We start from the raw sequence: 20,809 nt of genomic DNA, 5'->3' as shown, positions 1-20,809 counted from the left end.
TTGAATCCCACCTGCGGCACTGGCTGACCATTGCTTGCGATGATACTCAGGTCGTCATCGGGGTAGCGGGTTATGTCCGAGTCATTCCAGTACCGCTTAAAGAGCACATAAGGGATGGTAGTGACCTGTGACCCGGTGTCTAGTAGGGCACTCATGGGAATGCCATCCAGTACCACAGGCAAGACTGGATGTTCCCCTACGTATTTATCACGCCAGTTTGAGGGGCCTGATGATCTTATGCCTGGGGGTTGGCCCTCTGCCCCAGGTTATGCCCGTTTAAATGACAGTACCTTGCCATATGTCCGGGTTGATTGCAGCGGCGGCAGATGGGTTGTCCGTCCTCGTTGTATCTGTCGCTGGGTCTTCCTCTGGACGATGGGATCCTCCTCTGTCGGCGCTGCAGGACGTCCTCCGGTCCAGATGCCAGCTGGATCTTTCCTGGAGAAGAAACCAGCAAAGACTGCACACTTTTAGTCAGCTCTTGGACCTGATGGTGCAGGTCTGTAGCCGGGTTGTTGTCCAAAGCCTGATCATCAGCTCCCACAGGCCCTGCAGACGAGGGCGCCGCCTCCTGGTGATAGGTGATTGCGGGGCGCCTGTGGGTTACAGCGCCACCTGGTGTCAGTTCTTGGAGTACCCGGATGGCTCTGTCCTTGAACTTTGCAAAGTCTAAACCAGGGTTTTGTAAGGCCATTGCACGTAACTGGGTTCGGTGGGCATTGGACAGCAGACCCTCAATAAATTGCTCTGTCAACAGTTCATCTGCGTTCTGTACACTGTCAGGGTCTGCCTGTTTAATGGCTCCCAGGGCCTCTTGCAAATTTAAAGCATAGTCTCTTATACTTTCTTGGGCCCTCTTCTTGCACCCATAAAATCTCATTTTGATCTCTGCTGAGGTGCGGGTATCAAAAGTGTCCTTCAGATGGGCTAAGATCTCCTTTCCAGTCTCCTTGTCCCGGACTGACCAGGACTTTACTTCACGTTGGGCCGCACCGGTTAATTGGCCTGTCAATATGCTCACTCTTTGTTCCTCCGTCAGGGGGTATACTTTAAATAGGCTGTACAGTCTCTCTTTAAAGTCGCTTAGGGTATGCGACTCCCCTGAGTATTGGGGCAACCAGGCCGCTCCGGGGATGTAAGGCATCATGAACGGCATTACTGCGGCAGCGGCCGCGCTGGTGGTAGTGGGTCCATCCGTGTCCGTCATCTTCCTCCCCCCTAGTTAAGTGTGGCCTACCTTCTGCTGATCCTCTTCCGTAGGCCGCGGCTCCGCTGGTGCTGCTCCGGGCGAGGACCTCGCATCGCGTCCTGGTGACGTCAGCGTCGCTCTCTCTCCTTCCAGGACCTTGCGCAGCGTCGGTGCGTAGGGCGGCGTTTCAGGTCTCGCGCGGTTTGGACGTCCACGCCTCTCTTCTTCCCATGCGGCGTCCCGAAGATGGCGCCCGATGGCGGGAAAGCAGCTGAAGATGGCGGGAAGCAGCTGAAGATGGCGGGAAACGGCTGAAGATGGCGGGAAATGGCTCCGGATGGCGGGAAACCTCTTTTTCAGGTGAGTATGAAGTCTTTCTCAGGCACGCAATACCCGTTTGTGGTGGGTGGGTCACAATCCTGCCGACTACGCCAAAGTTGACGCGCCCCCTGGGCCGTGTGTGCACGTGTGTGGGATACCCGGTGCCGGGTCTCTGGGGTCTGTAGTCTCCGTGGCGGTGACCCGTTCCTCAGGGTGGTCAAACCAGTGGCAGTCTTTTATGGGTTTTAGGTTAATTGTCCGACTACGCCACCAGTGGATTGCGGTCAGGGTGTACCGCCGCTGCGAGGCAGTCCGCTGAGGCTGGTGTGGTGTGCGCAGCAAAAGATGGGATAACTCCCCACGGGAAGAGTATAGCCTCAGGGCAGGGAATGTGGATGATGGGAGTGATGGTGCACGGGAGTCCCAGGACTACTAGTGCTGTATGCGGTGAGAAAGCAGAAATGACTCAGAGTCTTTGCAGTGCAGTTCAGGGTCTTTACTGATGATGATAAGGCAGACCCTCCTGGGAGTACTGGCTAGCATAAGAGGCCTGGTCAGTCTGTGAGCAAACAGGAGTTCCCCTGGCCAGGTGGAGTTGTAGGCCTCCCCGTCTGACTGCACTCTTCCTGGCTACCTTGCTGTAAGCAAATGGAAGTAGCCCACATCCATGAGTGTACCGTGTAGTGCTCACCCGTATGGCTGGTGACTTGGGGCCTTCTGTTAGCCTCCACTCCTCGATGGCGGTGCTGGTCCCTTGCTCGTGACTGAGCCTCCGGGCTTCTATGGCCAGAGGACCTGAAATCCCCTGCCGGCTGGTTTCTGCTGCTGGATATATATATGTCCCCGCAGCCTCGGACTCCTGTGTCCGGTTCTTATATTCTTCTGCCAGGGCGAGCTCTGCTTAGCTCCAGCCTCTGATCTTCAGCTCCTGCTCCTACAGAGCTTCTGCTGTAACTCTCCCTGTGTCTGTCTGGAACTTGCTCCAGGCTCTGACTAACTGTCTAACCCCGCCCCAGACCCAGTTTATAAAGGCAGATTCCTCCCCTCCCAGGACTGGGCAGGCGGTGTTGCATGTTTGAGGGCTCCTGACCAGGAAACCTCCCACTTGCTCTCAGACGTAATATTTCTATTACTGTGGTAACCAGACCCCTGGGGTGCCACAGAGACAGTAAATCAGTATGTTAATGCGTTGCAGGAAGTGACGGCCCATATCACTAACAAAGCTCGAGATGGGAACCGAGGACTGGGACCATTGGATGAGGTGTTGCGTGACCAACTGATTGCCGGCTTGAAAGACCCTTCCCTGAGGCAGATCCTGAAGGAGCGGCTGCGATTGAGCCCTGATATGGGCTTCCTGGAGGTAGGGGCTGAAGCTAGAGTGCTGGAGAGAGAAGTTCCTGTTCTCAAAGCCACAGTTAGAAGTCAAGAGGCAATTGCTCCTGGATTCACCAACCAAGAGCCTGATTGGGTACGGGAAATTCGTCAGGAAATTCGAGACATTCGGGGTGAGCTGAATGCTATTAGAATGCCCCCTACTGCCCCCTTGCCGACGGACCGTACTGCTCAACGCGGACGGAGACCAGAACGAGAGAGACGTTCCTACCCGGTCCCAGCACGGCATGTACCCGACCTATCGGCAGAAAGAGGACCGGAGTGCTGGACTTGCGAAGGTAGGGGGCATATCTCCAAAGACTGTCCCAACCGAGAAAGGAGGAGGAGGGGACAGCCGTTAAACTTCAGAGAGTAGAAGAGGGAGCTCTGAAGACATTGTCTCCGAGAGGCCCATCATCTGTGCTGAATTCAATGGGCAGCGGATCTGCTGTTTGATGGACACCGGGTCTCAAGTGACCACTATGCCTGAGACGTATTTCCAAAGTCACTTTCCTGAAGTCACTCGTTCCTGCCGGTAACCCACTGTCAAATTGGTGGCGGCCAACGGCCAATCAACTACCTATCCCAGTAGCGGGAGTAGTATGGATGTCCATGCGGGCATGTGGAAAGGACCTCGGTCGAAAAGGGATCGTACTAACCACAGGGCCCGGAGGCGATGGGCCCATTGTTACCCTGTGCATGAATGTGCTGAAAGAAGTCGGACAGTTCCTGGCTGAGGGCTTTAGCAAAAACAACTGGACCTGCGCCACTCGAGACCCAGCTAGCAAGATAGTGTTCGAACACCTCGTGCGGGTCAGCCAGATTCAAAAATTGCCCGCTACCTCTCAGTACCTTGGCAAGGTATCGATACCGCCCGAAGCCACAATGACACTGCCGGTGGGACAGACTGTACTCACGTTGCCGGTGCTGGCACATGTGTCCTTAGAGGGCGTGGACATTCAAACTGAACCGATGGAAGGAGAAGAAGCGCCCTCTGGACTCCTGATTGCTCGAACCCTGGCCACCGTGCGGCACGGCCGAGTACCCGTGCACTGCATCAATTTAGGTGGCACCAGTTTACAGTTGTTGCCCCGACAAGAGGTGGCGCGAGTGTACATAATGCCAGAGGCCCTTACTAGAGCGGACGCTATAGGGCTGGCACCTGTGGAAGGAAAACCATGGACCCTGGAGGTGTCCCTCAACAGCCAGGAGAATGGAAGAGAACCGTTGGCTGGACGCCACCTTCTGGAAGAAATGGAGGCTAATCTGACTGAGTTTTCTGCTGGACAAGTAAGGCAGATCGAACAACTTCTACAGCGATATCAGGGAGTGTTTGCACAGCATGAAGATGATTTCGGGTGCACTCGGGACATTCAGCACGAAATACCCACCGGAAATACTGCTCCCATCCAGAGAGATATCGGCAGATACCGCCTCAAATGTACCAGGAGGTGAAAGAGCTGTTGGCCCACATGTTATGGAACGGTGTGATCCGTGAAAGTCAGAGCCCCTGGGCGGCTCCGATCATGCTGGTCCGAAAGAAGGATGGTACCCTGAGATTTTGCGTGGACTATCGAAAGCTGAATGCCTGTACAGTCCGGGACTCCTATCCACTCCCCCGAATTGAAGAGTCTCTATCTGCACTAGGGAGCGCCAAATTCTTCTCTTCCCTCGACCTGGCCAGTGGCTATTGGCAGGTCCCAGTAGCTGAGAAGGATCGCCCGAAGACCGCTTTTGTTCTCCCTATGGGCCTGTTTGAGTTCAATCGGATGCCGTTCGGACTAACAAATGCGCCAGAGACCTTCCAACGGCTGATGGAGAGATGTTTGGGGGACCTCAACTTTGAAGCCACTTTAATATATCTGGACTATATAATTATCTATTCCGCTACGTTTGAGGATCATCTCCGCCGATTGGAACAAGTGTTAGAACTGCTTCAGAGACACGGCCTGAAAATTAAGCCTCGAAAGTATCGTCTCTTCAAACGAGAAATTGAGTATCTGGGGCACACTGTGTCCAGTGCAGGAGTACACCCCACTGCAGAGAAAGTAGCTGCCATGCAGAAGTGGCCCACGCCCGCCAACCTAAGGGAACTGAGGGCGTTCCTGGGGCTTGCTGGATACTACCGCAGATTCATTAAAGACTTCGCTAAGATTGCGATACCGCTCATTGAATTGCTGAGAGGAACAGCTGGGGGAGCCAAGTGACAGCCCATTCAGTGGGGCCCACGACAAGAAGAGGCATTCCGAGCATTGAAAATGGCGCTAAAAGATGCCCCAATCTTGGCCTACGCCGACTTTTCGCAGCCTTTCGTGTTGTACACCAATGGAAGCTTGCATTGACTGGGAGCAGTGCTGGCTCAAGTACAAGGAGGAAGAGAGCGAGTGATCGCGTATGCCAGGAGGTCATTCCAAGATACGGAGAAGAATCCGGTGAACTACAGTTCATTTAAGCTGGAGCTACTAGCACTGGTGTGGGCCATGACCGAGAAATTTGCTGAGTACTTGTCAGGGTCAGAAGTGCAAGTGCGGACAGATAACAACCCTTTGGCCCACTTGGAGAATGCCAAACTGGGCGCGTTAGGACAGCGGTGGGTCGCAAGGATGTCCAAATACCAGTATAAGATTGCCTATCGGTCCAAGGCCCTGAACACCCATGCCGATGCCCTGTCCTGGGTCACTCAGGCGGGGCCGAAGGAGGACAGAGATGAGGAGCTCGAAGGCGACGAGATTCCGGATTTCAGCCAGTTCGTCGCTGCCCAAGAGACCAAGGAGGAGCCGAAGCCCACTCATATTCTGGGCCGTTCAATAGACGAATGGATACATCTGCAGCAATCCGATCCGGAGTTAGCAAAATTGAGGGAATGGGTCGCCTTTAATCAAAGACCCGACCAGGAAACCAGAGCCGCTTCACTTCCAACTACCCTACAAATCCTAGGTCAGTGGGAGAGGCTTCTCCTGAAGGACGGCTTGCTATGCCGAAGAATCCAGCTGCCTCGAGAGTTTGATGTTACCTGGCAGGTGGTAGTTCCAGGAGCGCTAGTAACACAGCTAGCCCAAGAAGTTCATAGAAGAGGTGCTCACTTCGGAGTAGAAAAGACCTTTCGGTGGTTGCAACGGCTGGTGTATTGGCCTCAACTGCAGCAAGAAGACGAGGGAGTCTGCCGAGCATGTCACCAGTGTGAGTTGAATAAGCCCCCGGAACAAAGAGCTCCCATTCAGACCATCCAAACTTCTGCCCCCTTGGAGGTCTTGATGATTGACTACTTGATGATAGGAACTTCATACAATGGTTATGGACACTGTTTGGTCATGACTGATCACTTCACCAAGTTCGCAGCAGTGACGCCTACTAAAGACCAGACGGCAGAAGCCGCAGCTAAGGCCATCTGTCAAGATTTCATCCGGATTTATGGGTGCCTGAAGCGAATACATTCTGACCAGGGGGCCTGCTTCCAAGGGCGAGTGATGGATGAGTTGTACCGCATCTATGGAATCGACCGTTCCCGAACAACGCCCTACCACCCGCAAGGGAACGGCGCATGCGAGCGCTTTAACCGAACCCTGTTGCAAATGTTGCGAAAGTTGGAAGCGGACAAAAAGATGAAGTGGCCCAAATATGTGTCCGAGCTGGTGTGGGTGTATAATAATCGAGTTCATGCGACCACCGGCTACACCCCTTGCATGTTGCTGTTTGGAAGAAGTGGCCGAGAAATCACTGAACTGGAGCTAGACTCAGAAGACCCCGGCACGGGCGGTAGCCCAAGTACCTGGATTCGAGAACACCGGCGTCGGCTCCATACAGTGAGAAGACTGGTTGCTCAGAAGTTTCAGGAAGTAGAGCATGCTGTTCGGCCCCCGACGACAGGTGGATCACTTCAGCCAGGAGACCGAGTGCTGGTGAGGGCTAAACGATTTGGAAGTAAACTGGACCATCGTTGGGAGGCGATACCATATCGGGTGGTGAAGAAAGTTCACCCAGACAACCCAGTCTACGAGGTTAGGCCCGAAGGGGATGACGCCGCGACACCCAGGGTGTTGCACCGTAATATGCTGCGACCTTGCTCCTCTGAAGCAGAAGTCTGTAACGGAGTTGGGCCCCCAGACGTATTGGCTGAAGTGCCAAATGCAGGAACCTTAGGGGATGAAGAAGGATGGGCCACAATGCAGTTGGGCCCATCAGAACCGTTGATGCCAACCCCGAGTGGAATTCCAAATGAGTCGGGAAATGATTTTCAATCCCCAGAGGTTGATTCCTCGGATCTCCCGGAGTCACCTCCGCAAGAAGAGCTCCGCAGAACTGAGCGGGCAAATGCCGGAATCCCTCCTAACCTGTATGCTCAGGAAGAGTTCATCTGGTCTCAAATCCAACAGAAAACGCAGGAGTGTGCCCAACTCCTGTCTGAGCTTGCACTGCATGGAAGGAGGCATCAGTTCTGCGAGAAGCCCACTCGCCTGAGGACTGGCGAGCAAAAAGGAGGGAGGAATGTAGCCCAGTCAAGAGAGCTTGTGAAAGAACTTCTACATGATGCTTCAAGGATGGAAAGAGACTGCCATCTACAGGCCAGTCAAGCGGAACCAAGATGTGCAAGGGAAGTTGCAGGGAGAGCAAGTTCAGACGCTGGACCTAATCAGGTGACTTCCAGGAAGGAGTTCCGGAAAATAAGAGGCCAGCGCGCCAAACCTGAGGGGTCTTTGGCGCCAAGCAGCAGAAAGGAGCAGACGTGTTCCCTGCATCCTGAGAAACCCCGCGTGACAGGCCTAAGCCAGAGGCCTGTGAGGTGCCACAGCCGGGCACCGGTAAAAGAGCTCCGGATATCTCGCGGATGTTACCTGAGTGCTGTGCCTGCTGAGGAGACTAGGAACCTGATTGCGGTGCTGAGTGAGTTCGCGGAACCCGACGTCGCCCGCCGACAGACAAGGCCTGGACCCCCCTATCCAAGGCTCGAGAGACTGTCTCCAACAGCCAAGCAGAGAGGAGTTGAGAGACGGTTGCCCCAGGAAAGTCACGCCAGCGGAAGCGGAGGAGCTGCATACGTGAACAGGGCCGTCACTTCCACTGTTCACCCACGGTACCGGGGACAATTGGGTTTAGATACTCAGGTTGGGAGGGGAACGGTTGGGACTAAAGGACCACAACATGATCTAATTGAATTTATGCGGAAGAGACTCACAGCCTAGCGGGAATAATCGGTGACCCCCGCTAGGGCCAAATGTACAGTTAAAGAACTTACGTGGTATCTCCCATGACTGGGGGCATCACCCTACTTAAGAGACTTCGCCTTACTTTGAGAGGCTTCACCTTACTTTGAGAGACTGCGTCTTATTTTGAGAGATTTTGCCTTTTGCTGATATATTGAATTACTGTTCATTACCCTTGTTACTAATCCCTTGTTCAGAATACCTGTTGCATAAAATTGTTTATTTTCATCTCAGACTGTTCTCGCCTTGTGTCTCTGTGCGTTGCATTCCCGCACCTGCATTACATGATTGTATATGGGGGATAAAGGAAAGTTGTGTGTCAAATATGACTCCAAGACATCGAGCTTGCTGCTTGGGGGTTATGGTGGCGCAACCCAAGAAAATTGAAAAGTCAGGTATAGGTAGGTTAGTAGAGAGAGAAAAAACAAGGAGTTCAGTTTTGGAGAGATTCAGTTTCAGATAGAGGGAAGACATGATGTTAGAAACAGCAGACAGACAATCACTGATATTTTGTATTAGAGTGGGGGTGATGTCAGGTGAAGAGGTGTATAGTTGGGTGTCATCAGCATTGAGATGGTACTGGAAATCAAATCTGCTGATGGTTTGTCCAATAGGAGCAGTATACAAGGAGAAGAGGAGGGGACCTAGGACTTATCCTTGTGGAACCCCGATAGTAAGAGGAAGATTAGAGGAAGAAGAGCCGGCAAAAGATACCGTGAAGGAGCGGTCAGAGGTAGGAGAATAACCAGGAGGGAGCGGAGTCCTTGAGGCCTATACAGCGGAGCATAGTGAGGAGGAGCTGATGATCTACAGTGTCAAAAGCGGCAGAGAGATCCAGGAGAAACAGCAGGGAGTAGTGACCATTAGATTTAGCTGTTAGTAGATCATTAGAGACTTTAGTGAGGGCAGTTTCAGTAGAGTGTGAGTAGCGGAAACCGGATTGTAAAGGGTCGAGAAGAGAGTTATCTGAGAGATAGCGGATTAGGCGGGAATGGACCAGGCGTTCCTGGAGTTTAGAGATGAAGGTAAGCTTAGAGACCGGTCTGTAGTTAGCAGTGCAGTTCTGGTCCAGGGATGGCTTTTTCAGTAAAAGGGTTATGATGGCATGTTTAAGTGGGGAGGGAAAGATACCTGAAGAAAGAGAGAGGTCAAATATTTTAGTTAGGTGGGTAGTGATGTCAAGGTAAAATATATATATTATAGAAAATCAATTAGTTTATTTTAATAGATTACCTAATCAGTGTGAATTAACATAGAGATGATGGAATAATCTATGTGTATGTATGTATGCAAATGTGTATATGCACATTGATTATGTTAATAGTTAATGATATATAACAGTTTCTGTTCTCAGGCTATGTGCCCACGATGCAGAAATGCTCCGGATTTTTCCTGAGCGTTTCTGCATCTCCCTGGCAGAAAAAATGTATGCGGATTGTACATGCGGATTGTACATGCGGATTTTACATGTGGATTGTACATGCGGATTTTACATGTGGATTGTACATGCGGATTTTACATGCGTTTTTCCTGCCAGGGACAAGCGGATGTGAAGCTTTCTTCACATGCATTTCCGCATGCGCATTGAAAAGCTCTTTCCCATCGATTTTAACATCACTTGGAAAGTGCTTGACAACTTGGTCACACTATATAAATCCATGCAAACGGCATGGATTTATATAGTTTGTCCGAAAGAATGATAAAAAATAAAAAATAAATGTCATACTTACCTTCTGATGGCCCCCGGTGTCTTTATCCGATGCGTCTCAGCTTGCCGGCAGCTCGCGGTACACTGAAGGACCTGCCGTCACATGACTAAATGACGTCAGGGCAGGTCCTTGAGTCCACCGCGATCTGCCGGCAAGCCAAGACAAGCACATCGGGGGCCATCAGAAGGTAAGTATAATATTTATGTTTTATTTTATTCTTTTTTTACAGGTACTATGGTACCTGGGTCCGGAGGAGAGTCTCCTCTTCTCCAGACCCGGGTACCATCCGCACATTGAAACGCATGGAATGCGCATGTACAGATCCAGTGATGCGGATTCCATGCGTTCCAATGCAAGTTAATGGCGGCGAAAACGCAGCGCTTCCGCAAAATAATTGATCGTGCTGCGTTTTTTTCCGCAATGATAAGACACAGCGGAAATTTCTGCAGCATGTGCACAGCACATGCGGATTATCATTGGGGAACATGGCAGGCCTTCTACCAAGCGTTTTTTAAGCGTTTCTGCAGCAGAATTGCCGCTGCGGAAACGCTTAAAAAACGCATCGTGGGCAGACAGCCTTATTGTAGACATGAACAACTAAATGATTTCCTGGGAATGACGTATGCATATGCATGGCTGATAACAGAGAGATTCATGTCGAGATGGCAAAGATGGCGCTGAGAGACGACTTCACCCCTCCCATCAGAATTCCTAAGGTGTTACTGAGGGCAGGAGATACATGGATGAGCAAATTGCAGTGTGCCAAGTTATCAGAAGGAGCAATGAATTTTACTAATCCCACCTAGAAGTAGAATACTATATAACCCCATGTCTACATAATAAAGTATGTCATTTTGCGTGGTTTAGTCTCTGAGTGAAGTTTTTCAACCATATTAGCAAATTTGGTTGATTTGCATTCACTCGGACATCTTTAATTAGGAGGAGAGCAGTTACCTAGTGTATCTTAAATTGGTGAAACCTCCACAGTGACAGCTGGGGAAAGGAACTGAATGAGCTGTGAGGGAATACGGTCACTGTTGCAGGTTGTAGGGCGGGAAGAAGTGAGGAGTCTGGTCACTTCTTCTTCTGTGACCAGCTCGAAGATGGAAAGTGAACTTGAGGTGCGGGAGGAATGGGAATCCAGACTCTGAGGGGATTGTGTAAAAATGTCTTGACAGATATGATTGATTTTTTTGTAGCAAATAAGTGGCCAGATCGTCAGCGCTTAGGTTGGTGACGGGGGTCTGTACTTTAGAGCTCAGGAGGGTGTGGAAGGTTTCAAAGAGTCGTTTAGGATTGTTGGCTAGAGATGTGATGAGAGTGGTAAAGTTGACTTGTTTAGCCGGATGAAGAGCAGAATTATAAGTTTTGAGCATGAACTTATAGTGGATGAAGAGAAACCAAAAACAAGAAAAATACCCAAATAATTGAAAGTAAATGTATAGTGGATGAAGTTTTCTGTCAAAAGAGATTTTCTCCACAGATGAGTTATGTACAATAAGGCAGGTACATAACTCATCATAGCTCAACATTTCCCGCTCATAATAGAATAACGGAATAGTTTCAGGGATAGGCATTTTTTCATAATGGTATATGAAAAGTGCTTGGAGAAAACCGCCTCAAGGAGAAGTCTCTCATCCAGCTCCATTTCGCAGAGATCTCTTATTGGCATCCATTCATGATAAAGCATCTGGAAGGGAGTCAAACATGTGAACTCCACCCTGAGCCGAGCAGGGTAGATTATAGAATAGGAAATTTGCTTTTCACAGAGCCTCCTTTTTCTATCCCAGAACTTGACCCTCTTCTTCTGAACTTCTGTTGAAAAGTCAGTATAAATAGATATTTTCCTTCCATCAAGGGTAAGTGAAGAGTGGTCCCTGGCCTTTCGTAGGATAAGGTCTCTCTCTTTAAAATTTTTTAATTTGCTGAGTACAGGTCTTGGTGGAGCACCCAGTGGCAAAGGACGTGTAGGAACTCTGTGAGCTCTTTCAATTGCAAAAAATTGAGAGAGATTGTCTTTGCCGAACATTGTAGTCAGCCAGGATTCAAAAAAAATCAACTGAATTACGACCCTCCGCTTTTTCATGAACCCCGACTAAACGTATGTTATTTCGCCGATGCCTATTCTCTAGGTCATCAACCTTCTTGAGAAGTGCATTGATATTCTGAAGACCTCTCCTGAGATATTTATGTATAGTAGGCATTTGGTCCGCAACAGAACTCACTCTTTCCTCCAACTCATTGACTCGGCTGTTTATTTTCTTCATGTTTTGTCTGATGAGATTTATGTCCTCTCTAAGCCCTTCCATGTGTTTGTTGAGAATTTCTAATGAGAAGCTACAGGATTTTCCAGCAGAGAAAACATCCTGTCATGTAGGCTCTTGCCCAGAATCATTGACTTCTCCATAGGTGTTGTTAGTGCTCTGCATTTCCTGCACTTCTCTGTCTAAGGCTATGTGCCCACGTTGCATTTATGAAGCAGAAAATTTCTGCAACATTTCTGCATGTCCCTTGCCAGAAAATCGCGTGCGTTTTTTGGTCGTGTTTTTGACGCGTTTTTGACGCGGTTTTGACGCGTTTTTGTATGCGGATTTTACATGCGTTTTTGTAAGCTTATTTCATGCGTTTTTGAGCACAAATAAAGTTATTGAAAAAAAAAAAAGATGGAAATCCTGATGTCATTTCCTAGTTCAACCCCTCTTCACCATTTTGTTTTTTGCAAAAGACAGTATGCCACAGGAATTGCAGCCCCTGCGGGTCAGCAGACCATGCCTAAACCTTCTGCTAATGACTTGCTTAAATCTCCTGCACTACAACGTTGAGCAGGTAATATAAACTAAGTTTTTTTGGGGTACATTATTTTTATGTAGTGTGTGTACTAACCTATTATTGTTCTATAGGAGCGTTTAAGGAGGAGAAGATGACCAAAAAAAATTTGGGTGCACCCTATCTTGCAGGAGCGGACGGACAAGGGCCACTTTAATGTTCTCTACCAGGATTTAAGGAGGTAAGATATATGTGAAGAAAGTATAATGTCATCCGTCTATGCTGTTTTTTTAAGGTTTTGTTTGTATACTATGTTACAAAATTATCTTTTAATATTTTTTTTTTCTCTGTTTACTATAGTTTTCCTGAAAAATTTAAACAGTTCTGCCGTCTGAACATTATTGCATTTGATCGGCTGCTGAGCCTTATGTCTCCTGACCTGGACTTCCAAGACACTGTAATGCGAAGGGCCATCTCTGCTGAGGAAAGGCTGCTCATCACCTTGCGGTAAGTTGAATGTTGATTTATATGTACCTGGTTTTGTTCGCCACCCTGCGGTGATGGCTGGTGTACCTGGTTTTGTTACCCTGCGGTGATGGCTGGTGTACCTGGTTTTGTTAGCCACCCTGTGGTGATGGCTCCACTGTGTCTGTCTTTGTGTACATATTTTTGGCTTGACCATGAGATCACCATGCACAGAGATCAGATTGAAAAGGTCACTGATGTGTAAACTCTAAAGCAAACATCGTAGGCAAACACAGACACAAAGTCAAAACACATTATAAATTGATATGTGTGAACTCAAGAGAAAACAAAAGATGACCAAAAAAGATTGAAAATGTGGAGCCCCCCCCCCCCAAAAAAAACGCGCCCATTGTTGGAATAGTTTTTTGTAATAAAGACCTTAATTTTTTAAAAGATGAATCTGACGCGCCCCTGGGAATGTGTCGCGCTGCGTTGCGCACGCGGGAGCCTACCCGGAGCCGGATCAGTGGAGGGTTGTAGTCTCGTGGCGGTGACCCGGTCCGTGCCCAGGGAGTCAAACTAGACGGCAGTCTATTAGTAGTAAATAGTTGAGGACTACGCCACCCGTTGAGTGCAGCCAGGGAGCTGCTGCTGCAGGGCAGACCGCTGAGGCCGGTGGTAGGATTGTGCAGCGTGATAGTATAACCCCCAACGGGAGGGGTATGGCCTCAGGGCAGCCGACGTGGATGATGGGGGTAGCAGGAACCACTCAGAGACGGTACGGTGTAGTTCAGGGTCTTTACTGGTAACAACGACAGACCCTCCCGGAGTACTTGCTAGCAAACGGGGCCTGGTCAGTCTTTGAGCAGATGGGATCTCCCCTGGCCAGGCGTAGTTGTAGGCCTCCCAAACTGACTGTACTCTTCTGGCTACCTTGCTAGAAGCTGATGTAAGTAGCCCACGTCCCTGAGTGTACCGTGTGGTGCTCACCTGTATGGCCGGTGACTCGGGGCCTTCTAATGGCTTCCGCTCCACGATGGCGGTGCTGGTCCCATGCGTGTGACCGTGCCTTCGGGCTTCTGGGCCAGAGGACCTGAAATCTCCTGCCTGACGGATTCTGCTGCTGGGTAGGAGTTAGTCCCCACAGCCTCGGACTCCGGGTCCGGTAAAGAATCTTCTTAGTCAGGGCGAACTCTGCAGCTGCCAGCCCCTGACTCATTGTAACTCTGCTGTTTCCTATGCTGCTTCTTGTCTCCACTCTCCTTGTCTGACTCACCCTGCCTCAGCCCCGGGTTTATACAGGGGAAGTTCTTCCCCTCCCAAGACTGGGCAGGAGGTGTGGCATGCACAGGATCCCTGACCAAAGGACCTCCCACCTGCTCTCAGACATAACATTACATTACTGTGGAAAACCAGACCCCTGGGGTGCCACATTCCCCCCTAGTGAAATTTAGTACTCCGGGACTAAACACATTTAGAAAAACATAACAAAGTATAACAATAACAATACTATAAGAAAAACACATAAGATGGTTACGGCGTGTCCGCAACCGGATGCAGTCTTTGAAGAAAAGCAAAGGTGTCCATTTCACCAACACAGGGAGACGTAACCAGGTAGGGGTCTGTCCTACCCCGAGTCCTTAACAGTCTCTAGTCCATCCTGGGTTACGCTCCAACTATATACAAGGATTCCCGGTAAATCCACCAAGGTTTCCTAAAAACAACTGGAAACACAAAATTATACACAAGCAACAATACACAGATAAACATAAATAAAACTATTTTTACACTTCAAATTCTCCAGCGTGCGGGTAACTGGCCTCTAGTGGCCCTAGTGAACCTACGGAGCTGACTGTCTGGCCCCGAACTACAGGGTGTAGGAGCTATCAAGGGTAAACTGGGCAGCTGTCTACCGGCTCTTTGTCTCACTAGGGGTACGGCAGGCTCACTATAAGCAGAGGGTTGATTCTCCTGTTCTACTCGTGTGGAGTCTTCTGCCTCCTGGACCGGCTGTTCTTCCAGCTCTACCCGTTGCTCCGTTGGTTCTTGGGATGATGGTTGGAGGAAGGTGAGTACGGGTACCACAACTGCACCATTGACTTGAGTCCAAGACCGAGGGAAGTCCCCGAGCACGGTACTAACCATATCTTCCCTTTCTCCCACGGGTCGATGGTCTTCTTGTTCCTCTTCAGGGTTCCTCAGTTGTTCGGGACACTTCTTCAGGTGGTCCCGGGACACAATGGCTGTGGTTTCCCCTCCGTCTTTACTGATGGTACAGACCTTCCGGTTCTCGTGGCTTGAGGGCAGTACGGTGTACGGGTCCTTCTCCCACTGGTCATCCAACTTGTGGAGCCGTCTTTTCCTCTTCAAGACCTGCTCTCCGGGTACCAGGGGAACAGCGGGAGCATACTGGTTGTAAGTCTTCTCTTGTCTTTCCCTAGCCTGACAGAGACTTCGCTCCACGCTCTCTTGTACTCTCCGGTACTGCTGCTGCCTCTCTGTGTCCCAGTCTGTTTCTGGTGAAGTGTCCTCAGGTGTCAGGACTCCCATTTCCAGGTCAACAGGTAACTTACCAGGTCTCGCCCTCATTAGGTAAGCCGGGGTACAGTTGGTGGAACCTACCGGGATGTGGTTGTATAGGTCCACCAGATCGGGCAACTTCTCAGGCCACAGACTGCGTTCTTCCAGGGGCAATGTTTTTAGAAGATCCATTACCACCTGGTTCATTTTTTCACAAAGTCCATTAGTTTGCGGATGGTAGGGTGTCGTCCTTATCTTCCGGCAGCCATACAGATTGCAGAATTCCTGGAAGACCTCCGCTTCAAAGGCAGGTCCCTGGTCCGTCAGCACTTGGTCCGGGTACCCATGTGGACGGCAGAAGTGCTGCTGGAAGGCTCTAGCTGCTGTTTGAGCCGTTAAGTCCTTGACGGGGACGACAACCAAGAACCGGGAGTAATGATCCACGATGGTTAACGCGTAGACGTAGCCACTTCTGCTTGGGGTCAGTTTTACATGATCCAAGGCTACCAGTTCCAACGGTTGCCGGGTGACGATGGACTGCAGGGGAGTCTTCTGGCTGGCCCGGTCCTTCCTTCTCAGATTGCACGGGCCACAGTCTCTGCACCACTTCTCGATGGTTCCCCTCATGCCTACCCAGTGGAACCGCTCGCGCAGCAGGAACTCCAGCTTTTTCCACCCGAAGTGTCCAGCTCCGTCGTGGTATGCCTCCATCACCATGGCTGCGTCTCTTCGTGGCACCACTACTTGCCAGAGTAGTTCATGCGTCCGGGAGTTGACCATTCTGCGGCACAACTTCCCCTTGTAAAGGAATAGTCGACTCTTCTCCGCCCATAGTTGTTTGGCTTCCTCCGGAGTGTCTGGTTCAAGGCGAGCCTCCGGCCGAGTCAGCATCTCCTTCACTAGTCGGACGGCAGGGTCGCTGTCTTGCGTTTCCGCCCAGTTGTAGTGGGGTAAGGGGTTCAACGTAGCAGCCTGCTTACCCCTTACCCGGTGGGAATACTGGATAGTCCCATGACGGTGGAACGCAGGGAGTTCAACTTCTTCCAGTCCCTCCGGATCTTCTCCTTCGTCCGGCAGGTTGGGCATCCTGGACAGGGCATCCGCGTTAGTATTGGAGCGTCCTGCCCGGTATTTGATTGTGAACTCGTAGTTGGACAGACGGGCCATCCACCTCTGCTCCAGGGCACCGAGTCTTGCCGTGTCCAGGTGTATCAACGGGTTGTTATCCGTGTATACGGTGAACCGGGAAGAAGCGAGGTAATGCCTAAAGCGCTCGGTGACTGCCCATACCACGGCCAGGAACTCTAACTTAAATGAGCTGTAATTCTCGGGGTTCCTTTCGGTGGGTCGCAGTTTTCGGCTGGCATAGGAGATTACTCGTTCTCTCCCCTGCTGAATCTGGGACAGTACGGCTCCTAGCCCGATGTTACTGGCGTCGGTGTAGAGGATGAAGGGCTGGCTATAGTCCGGGTACGCCAAGATTTCATCCCCCGTGAGGGCCATCTTCAGCTGGCGGAAGGACTCTTCTTCTAGCTCTTCCCATTTGAAGGGCGGCTTCTGGTTCTTGGCCTTCCGGGACTGGCCTATCAGGAGGTCCTGCATAGGCGCTGCCTTTTTGGTGAAACCGGGAATAAGGAGAGAGCTATACATCACTGCACCTCCAATTTAGGGTTGGTAAATCCACCATTTCCAGAATTGTGAGGTGCACATGTACCGTCATCTGGCAGAAGTTGCAGCCCATCGTGATGCCTTCTCCAACCGAGGAGACTTGGCTGCAGGTCGCAGCAGGCTTTCAAACTGTGGCCAATTTCCCAAACTGCATTGGTGCTGTCGATGGCAAACATGTGAGAGTTCAGCAGCCACCACGATCAGGATCACGCTTCTTTAATTATAAGAAATTTTTTTCTGTGGTCCTGATGGCGGTGGCTGATGCACATTTCAAATTTGTTGCCATTGACGTTGGTGCTTATGGCAGTACTGGGGACTCTCGGGTGTTTAGATCATCACAGATTGGGCTGCAAATTCTTCAAGATGGCGTAACGCTCCCAGCCCCAAGACCTTTGCCGGGTTCCACACATCCAGTTCCTTTTGTGATGGTATCGGATGAGGCATTTCCCTTACAGACCAACCTGCTGCGCCCATACTCACGAAGGGCACTGAATGCCCGGCGGAGGATTTTCAATTATCGGCTGAGTCGTGCACGCAGATATGTGGAATGCACCTTCGGAATCATGTGTAGTCAGTGGAGGATCTTTCACACTGCCATCCAGTTGGATACGGAGACCGTTGACACTGTAATTAAGGCATGCTGTGTACTCCACAACTATGCTCGTGAGTACAGCACCGAGCAAGATGAGGAGTCACAGCTATCTGAATTAATTCCAGTTGTCAACTCCGGTCAGGGAAGGCCATCCAACTCTGGTGCCAGGGTGCGAGAAACCTTCGCTGACTACTTCATGAGTCCTGAAGGTGCCGTGCACTGGCAATACTCCTGTGCTGGTGTTGAGCAGCCTGACCAGCAGAGAAGATCTGATGAACAATAAAAGAAGAACTTCCTCCTTTTTTTTTAAATAAAAATGTAAAAAAAAATGTTTTTAAAAAAAATAAATTTTGGTTAAACTTAAATTTGTCTAAAATATTTCTTGAATTGCAACCTTCTACATTTTGTTTTCCGACAATACGTCAACGCAAAAGTGAACAACCCACAAAGACCAGAGCCTGTAAATTGGCATTACTACCTAGAGCGCTATTCACAAGTACTGTCTGCTAAAGTCAACCCTCACCATTGTTATTTGCTTGCGCTAAGAACAGAACTAGCAAATAACAGTGTTGAGAGTAGTATTCATCCAAAAAATAGTTGTGGTCCAAAATATCAAAGTATATTTCTAATTTAAAAACCACTGTATACAGCCGACCACATACGTAGATTAGTTTGAACAAATTTCAAAAATGTAGAGTTCCTCTGACCTGTGCTATGGTGAGCGCAGATCAGGGGAACACTTTTTCATTACAACCCAATCCAACCACATATACACTTGAAAAGAAAAATTAACAGTTTAAATAATTTTTTTAATACGTAATATAGAATAACTGTAAAAAACGTTTTAAAAACACAAAACAACAAACTTCTAGAAAATTTAATCGGACAAACATTGCCCATAACTTGGGAAGAAATTACACACTGTGTACAGCACACCTGTCCTGTAATCAGTTTTGGGCCCTAAAATACGGGCAGCACCTGTAGGTTGTTTAATTATATAAAAAGAAAGACCTTTTCTTACAGTCCCCTACGCCTGATGCCTGGTATAGGTGACCATAAGAAAAGGTCTTTGTTAATTGTCTGATTCTCTAAAACATTGTGTATCTATCGACCTACAGGTGCTGTCTGTATTTGCTAGGGTCCAAAAATGCTGACAGGGAGGGGTAAAATTTTTTAACTACAAGTTTTGAAGGTCTTCTTCAAAGCTGTACCCAGGAAACATTTCTTGAGAAAAAGTAGAGTTGGGGGATGGTCCTCTGACAAATGATGATGCACCATGAGCCATTTGCCGACCATAACTTGGTTGCATATCTTCTGGACGGTATGCTGCAGCAACCTGCCCAAAACGCTGGGTTGCAGCTGCTGGTCGTGGTGGAGGCACACTGGGTTTGAAACAATTAAATATTCCGCATACTACGGCTGGGGGAGAGGGCATAACTGCTGCCTCTTCAATTGCCATGACCATAGCGCCTGCTGCAGTCATGTACATGTTCTGCCTATCTCGTGGCAGAGATCTGATGCGGGCAGCTTGGGCTGAGCAAAATTTATCGATGGCATCTTCCTGGGATGCCCTTTCCACAAGGCTGAGGGTTCGATTTGTGAGTGCTTCAAGCACAATAGTCCCACCCCCGTGGCTTTTGGCCTTTTTTTTGCCCGCCCTTCTCGATGCCACGAGATGAGCAGAACCAGACCCCCTCCCAGTGGGCCTCAACACATCACCAGCAGAGCTTCCAGCGTCACTTGGAGCAGGAGCAGGAGAATCAGTCACCAAACCCGTCCCGATGTCCGCTGGATTGGACAAAGAATGTGAGGGACAACCAGATGCTGAAGATGCCGAAGCAGATGGATCCGGTGAGGAAAGCTGGAAAAAGTCCTCGGATTCCTCCTCTGCTTGCTCTGTGTTTGTGTCCTCTTCTGCTGTTGGGGCCATGATGTTTCCTTCAGTTCTGTATATAATAAAAGGTAAATCCCAATGTAAATACAACATTTTTGGAAACATTTCAATTAATATGTTTTGGGAATTTACCTCCGCAAACTCCTACTGGTTAGTATGAAGGCCAGCTCGTCCGCAAAAGGAAATTTTCTTTTTTTTGGTGATGAGCCACTTTGCACCGACTGGTGATACTTCACCAGCCGGTCGGTGACCGATCTCCACCGATTTTTAATATCATACACTGCAATGACACAACCAAAACAATTTATGAACTGCTTTAACACCAAAAAGTGCAATTATAAATAGATATAAAAATAAGTGTAAAAATCAAAACTTACTAATTTCCTCTTGGGCATCACGTTCCGCATTCACCCACTGGGGATACATTTGGCTCAACACAGAGGCCCAGGCGTCTTTTTTCTTCTGCTTGTCTTTAAAACCAAGCAATGTGAACTGAGGTCTAAGATGGCAGACATGCAAGAGATAGGAGCATGTTCACACTAGCTTGTCTTTGTAGTCAGGACTAGCTCGGTCCCATATTTCGGGATATTTTTCAATCTACAGTGAATAATAACGTGTGTGAATATTATTTTAAAAACAAAGTGGAGGAATAAAAGATTAACCCCAAAAAAATAATTAAATAAACATATGGAGATATGTACGCACACACACCAACACTAACCCCTCACCTATATTGTACGGTTCTTTCACACGTCAATCTCCAGGACGAGTGTTGATGCCATTTTCCACACACAGCGGAGACCCACACACAGACCCATTGCAAAGCATGCTCGGTCACACTTATCTGTACTAACGTGGATATGTGGACGTGAGAAATCAACCTTACAGCGTATGCAGGAGCTTTCAGTGAATGAACCTACATACACTGTACAATAATCTTTCAGTTTAATAAAATCTTTTAACCCAAAAAAATAAGTGGGCTCACGCATAGTTTTAACAACTAGCAAAGGGAAAGCAGACGGTTGTTGGCTGATGTTATAGTCTGTGAAGTAGCCAATAACCATGGACCCTTCCTTTGCTATTAATACCAGGCCGCAGCAGTTAGCTTAGCCT

The 20,809-nt window shown here is 49.3% G+C and overlaps 2 protein-coding genes across 2 annotated transcripts in view; both read right to left on the bottom strand.

Moving 5' to 3' along the window:
• Window positions 1-20,809, bottom strand: part of LOC141192334 (uncharacterized) — a 732,001-nt gene that overhangs the window by 636,438 nt on the left and 74,754 nt on the right. The gene's annotated exons all lie outside the window — the stretch shown is intronic.
• LOC141192390 (uncharacterized) lies at window positions 14,932-20,164 on the bottom strand. The gene is made up of 4 exons (XM_073661909.1): window positions 20,074-20,164; window positions 19,829-19,976; window positions 19,236-19,748; window positions 14,932-14,938 (listed from the first exon to the last, which is right to left on the bottom strand). Exons 1-4 carry the CDS (start codon window positions 20,120-20,122, stop codon window positions 14,932-14,934), a joined length of 717 nt encoding a protein of 238 aa, XP_073518010.1. The 5' UTR covers window positions 20,123-20,164.

Source organism: Phyllobates terribilis, unplaced genomic scaffold, assembly GCF_046119375.1.
Source record: "Phyllobates terribilis strain yellow unplaced genomic scaffold, ASM4611937v1 Scaffold_60__1_contigs__length_8166268, whole genome shotgun sequence".
NCBI lineage: Eukaryota > Metazoa > Chordata > Amphibia > Anura > Dendrobatidae > Phyllobates > Phyllobates terribilis.
The sequence above is the reverse complement of the archived record's forward strand: the minus strand, read 5'-3'. Positions and strand labels throughout refer to the sequence as shown.

What these genes read in the sequence shown, in the direction of transcription:
- LOC141192390 (XM_073661909.1), bottom strand. Translation starts at nt 20,122, where the DNA reads ATGTATCCCCAGTGGGTGAATGCGGAACGTGATGCCCAAGAGGAAATT. An exon ending in TGATGCCCAAGAGGAAATTA is followed by an intron (nt 19,977 to 20,073) that starts GTAAGTTTTGAT and finishes GTGTCATTGCAG; the next exon opens with TGTATGATATTAAAAATCGG. An exon ending in ACCAGTAGGAGTTTGCGGAG is followed by an intron (nt 19,749 to 19,828) that starts GTAAATTCCCAA and finishes TATTATATACAG; the next exon opens with AACTGAAGGAAACATCATGG.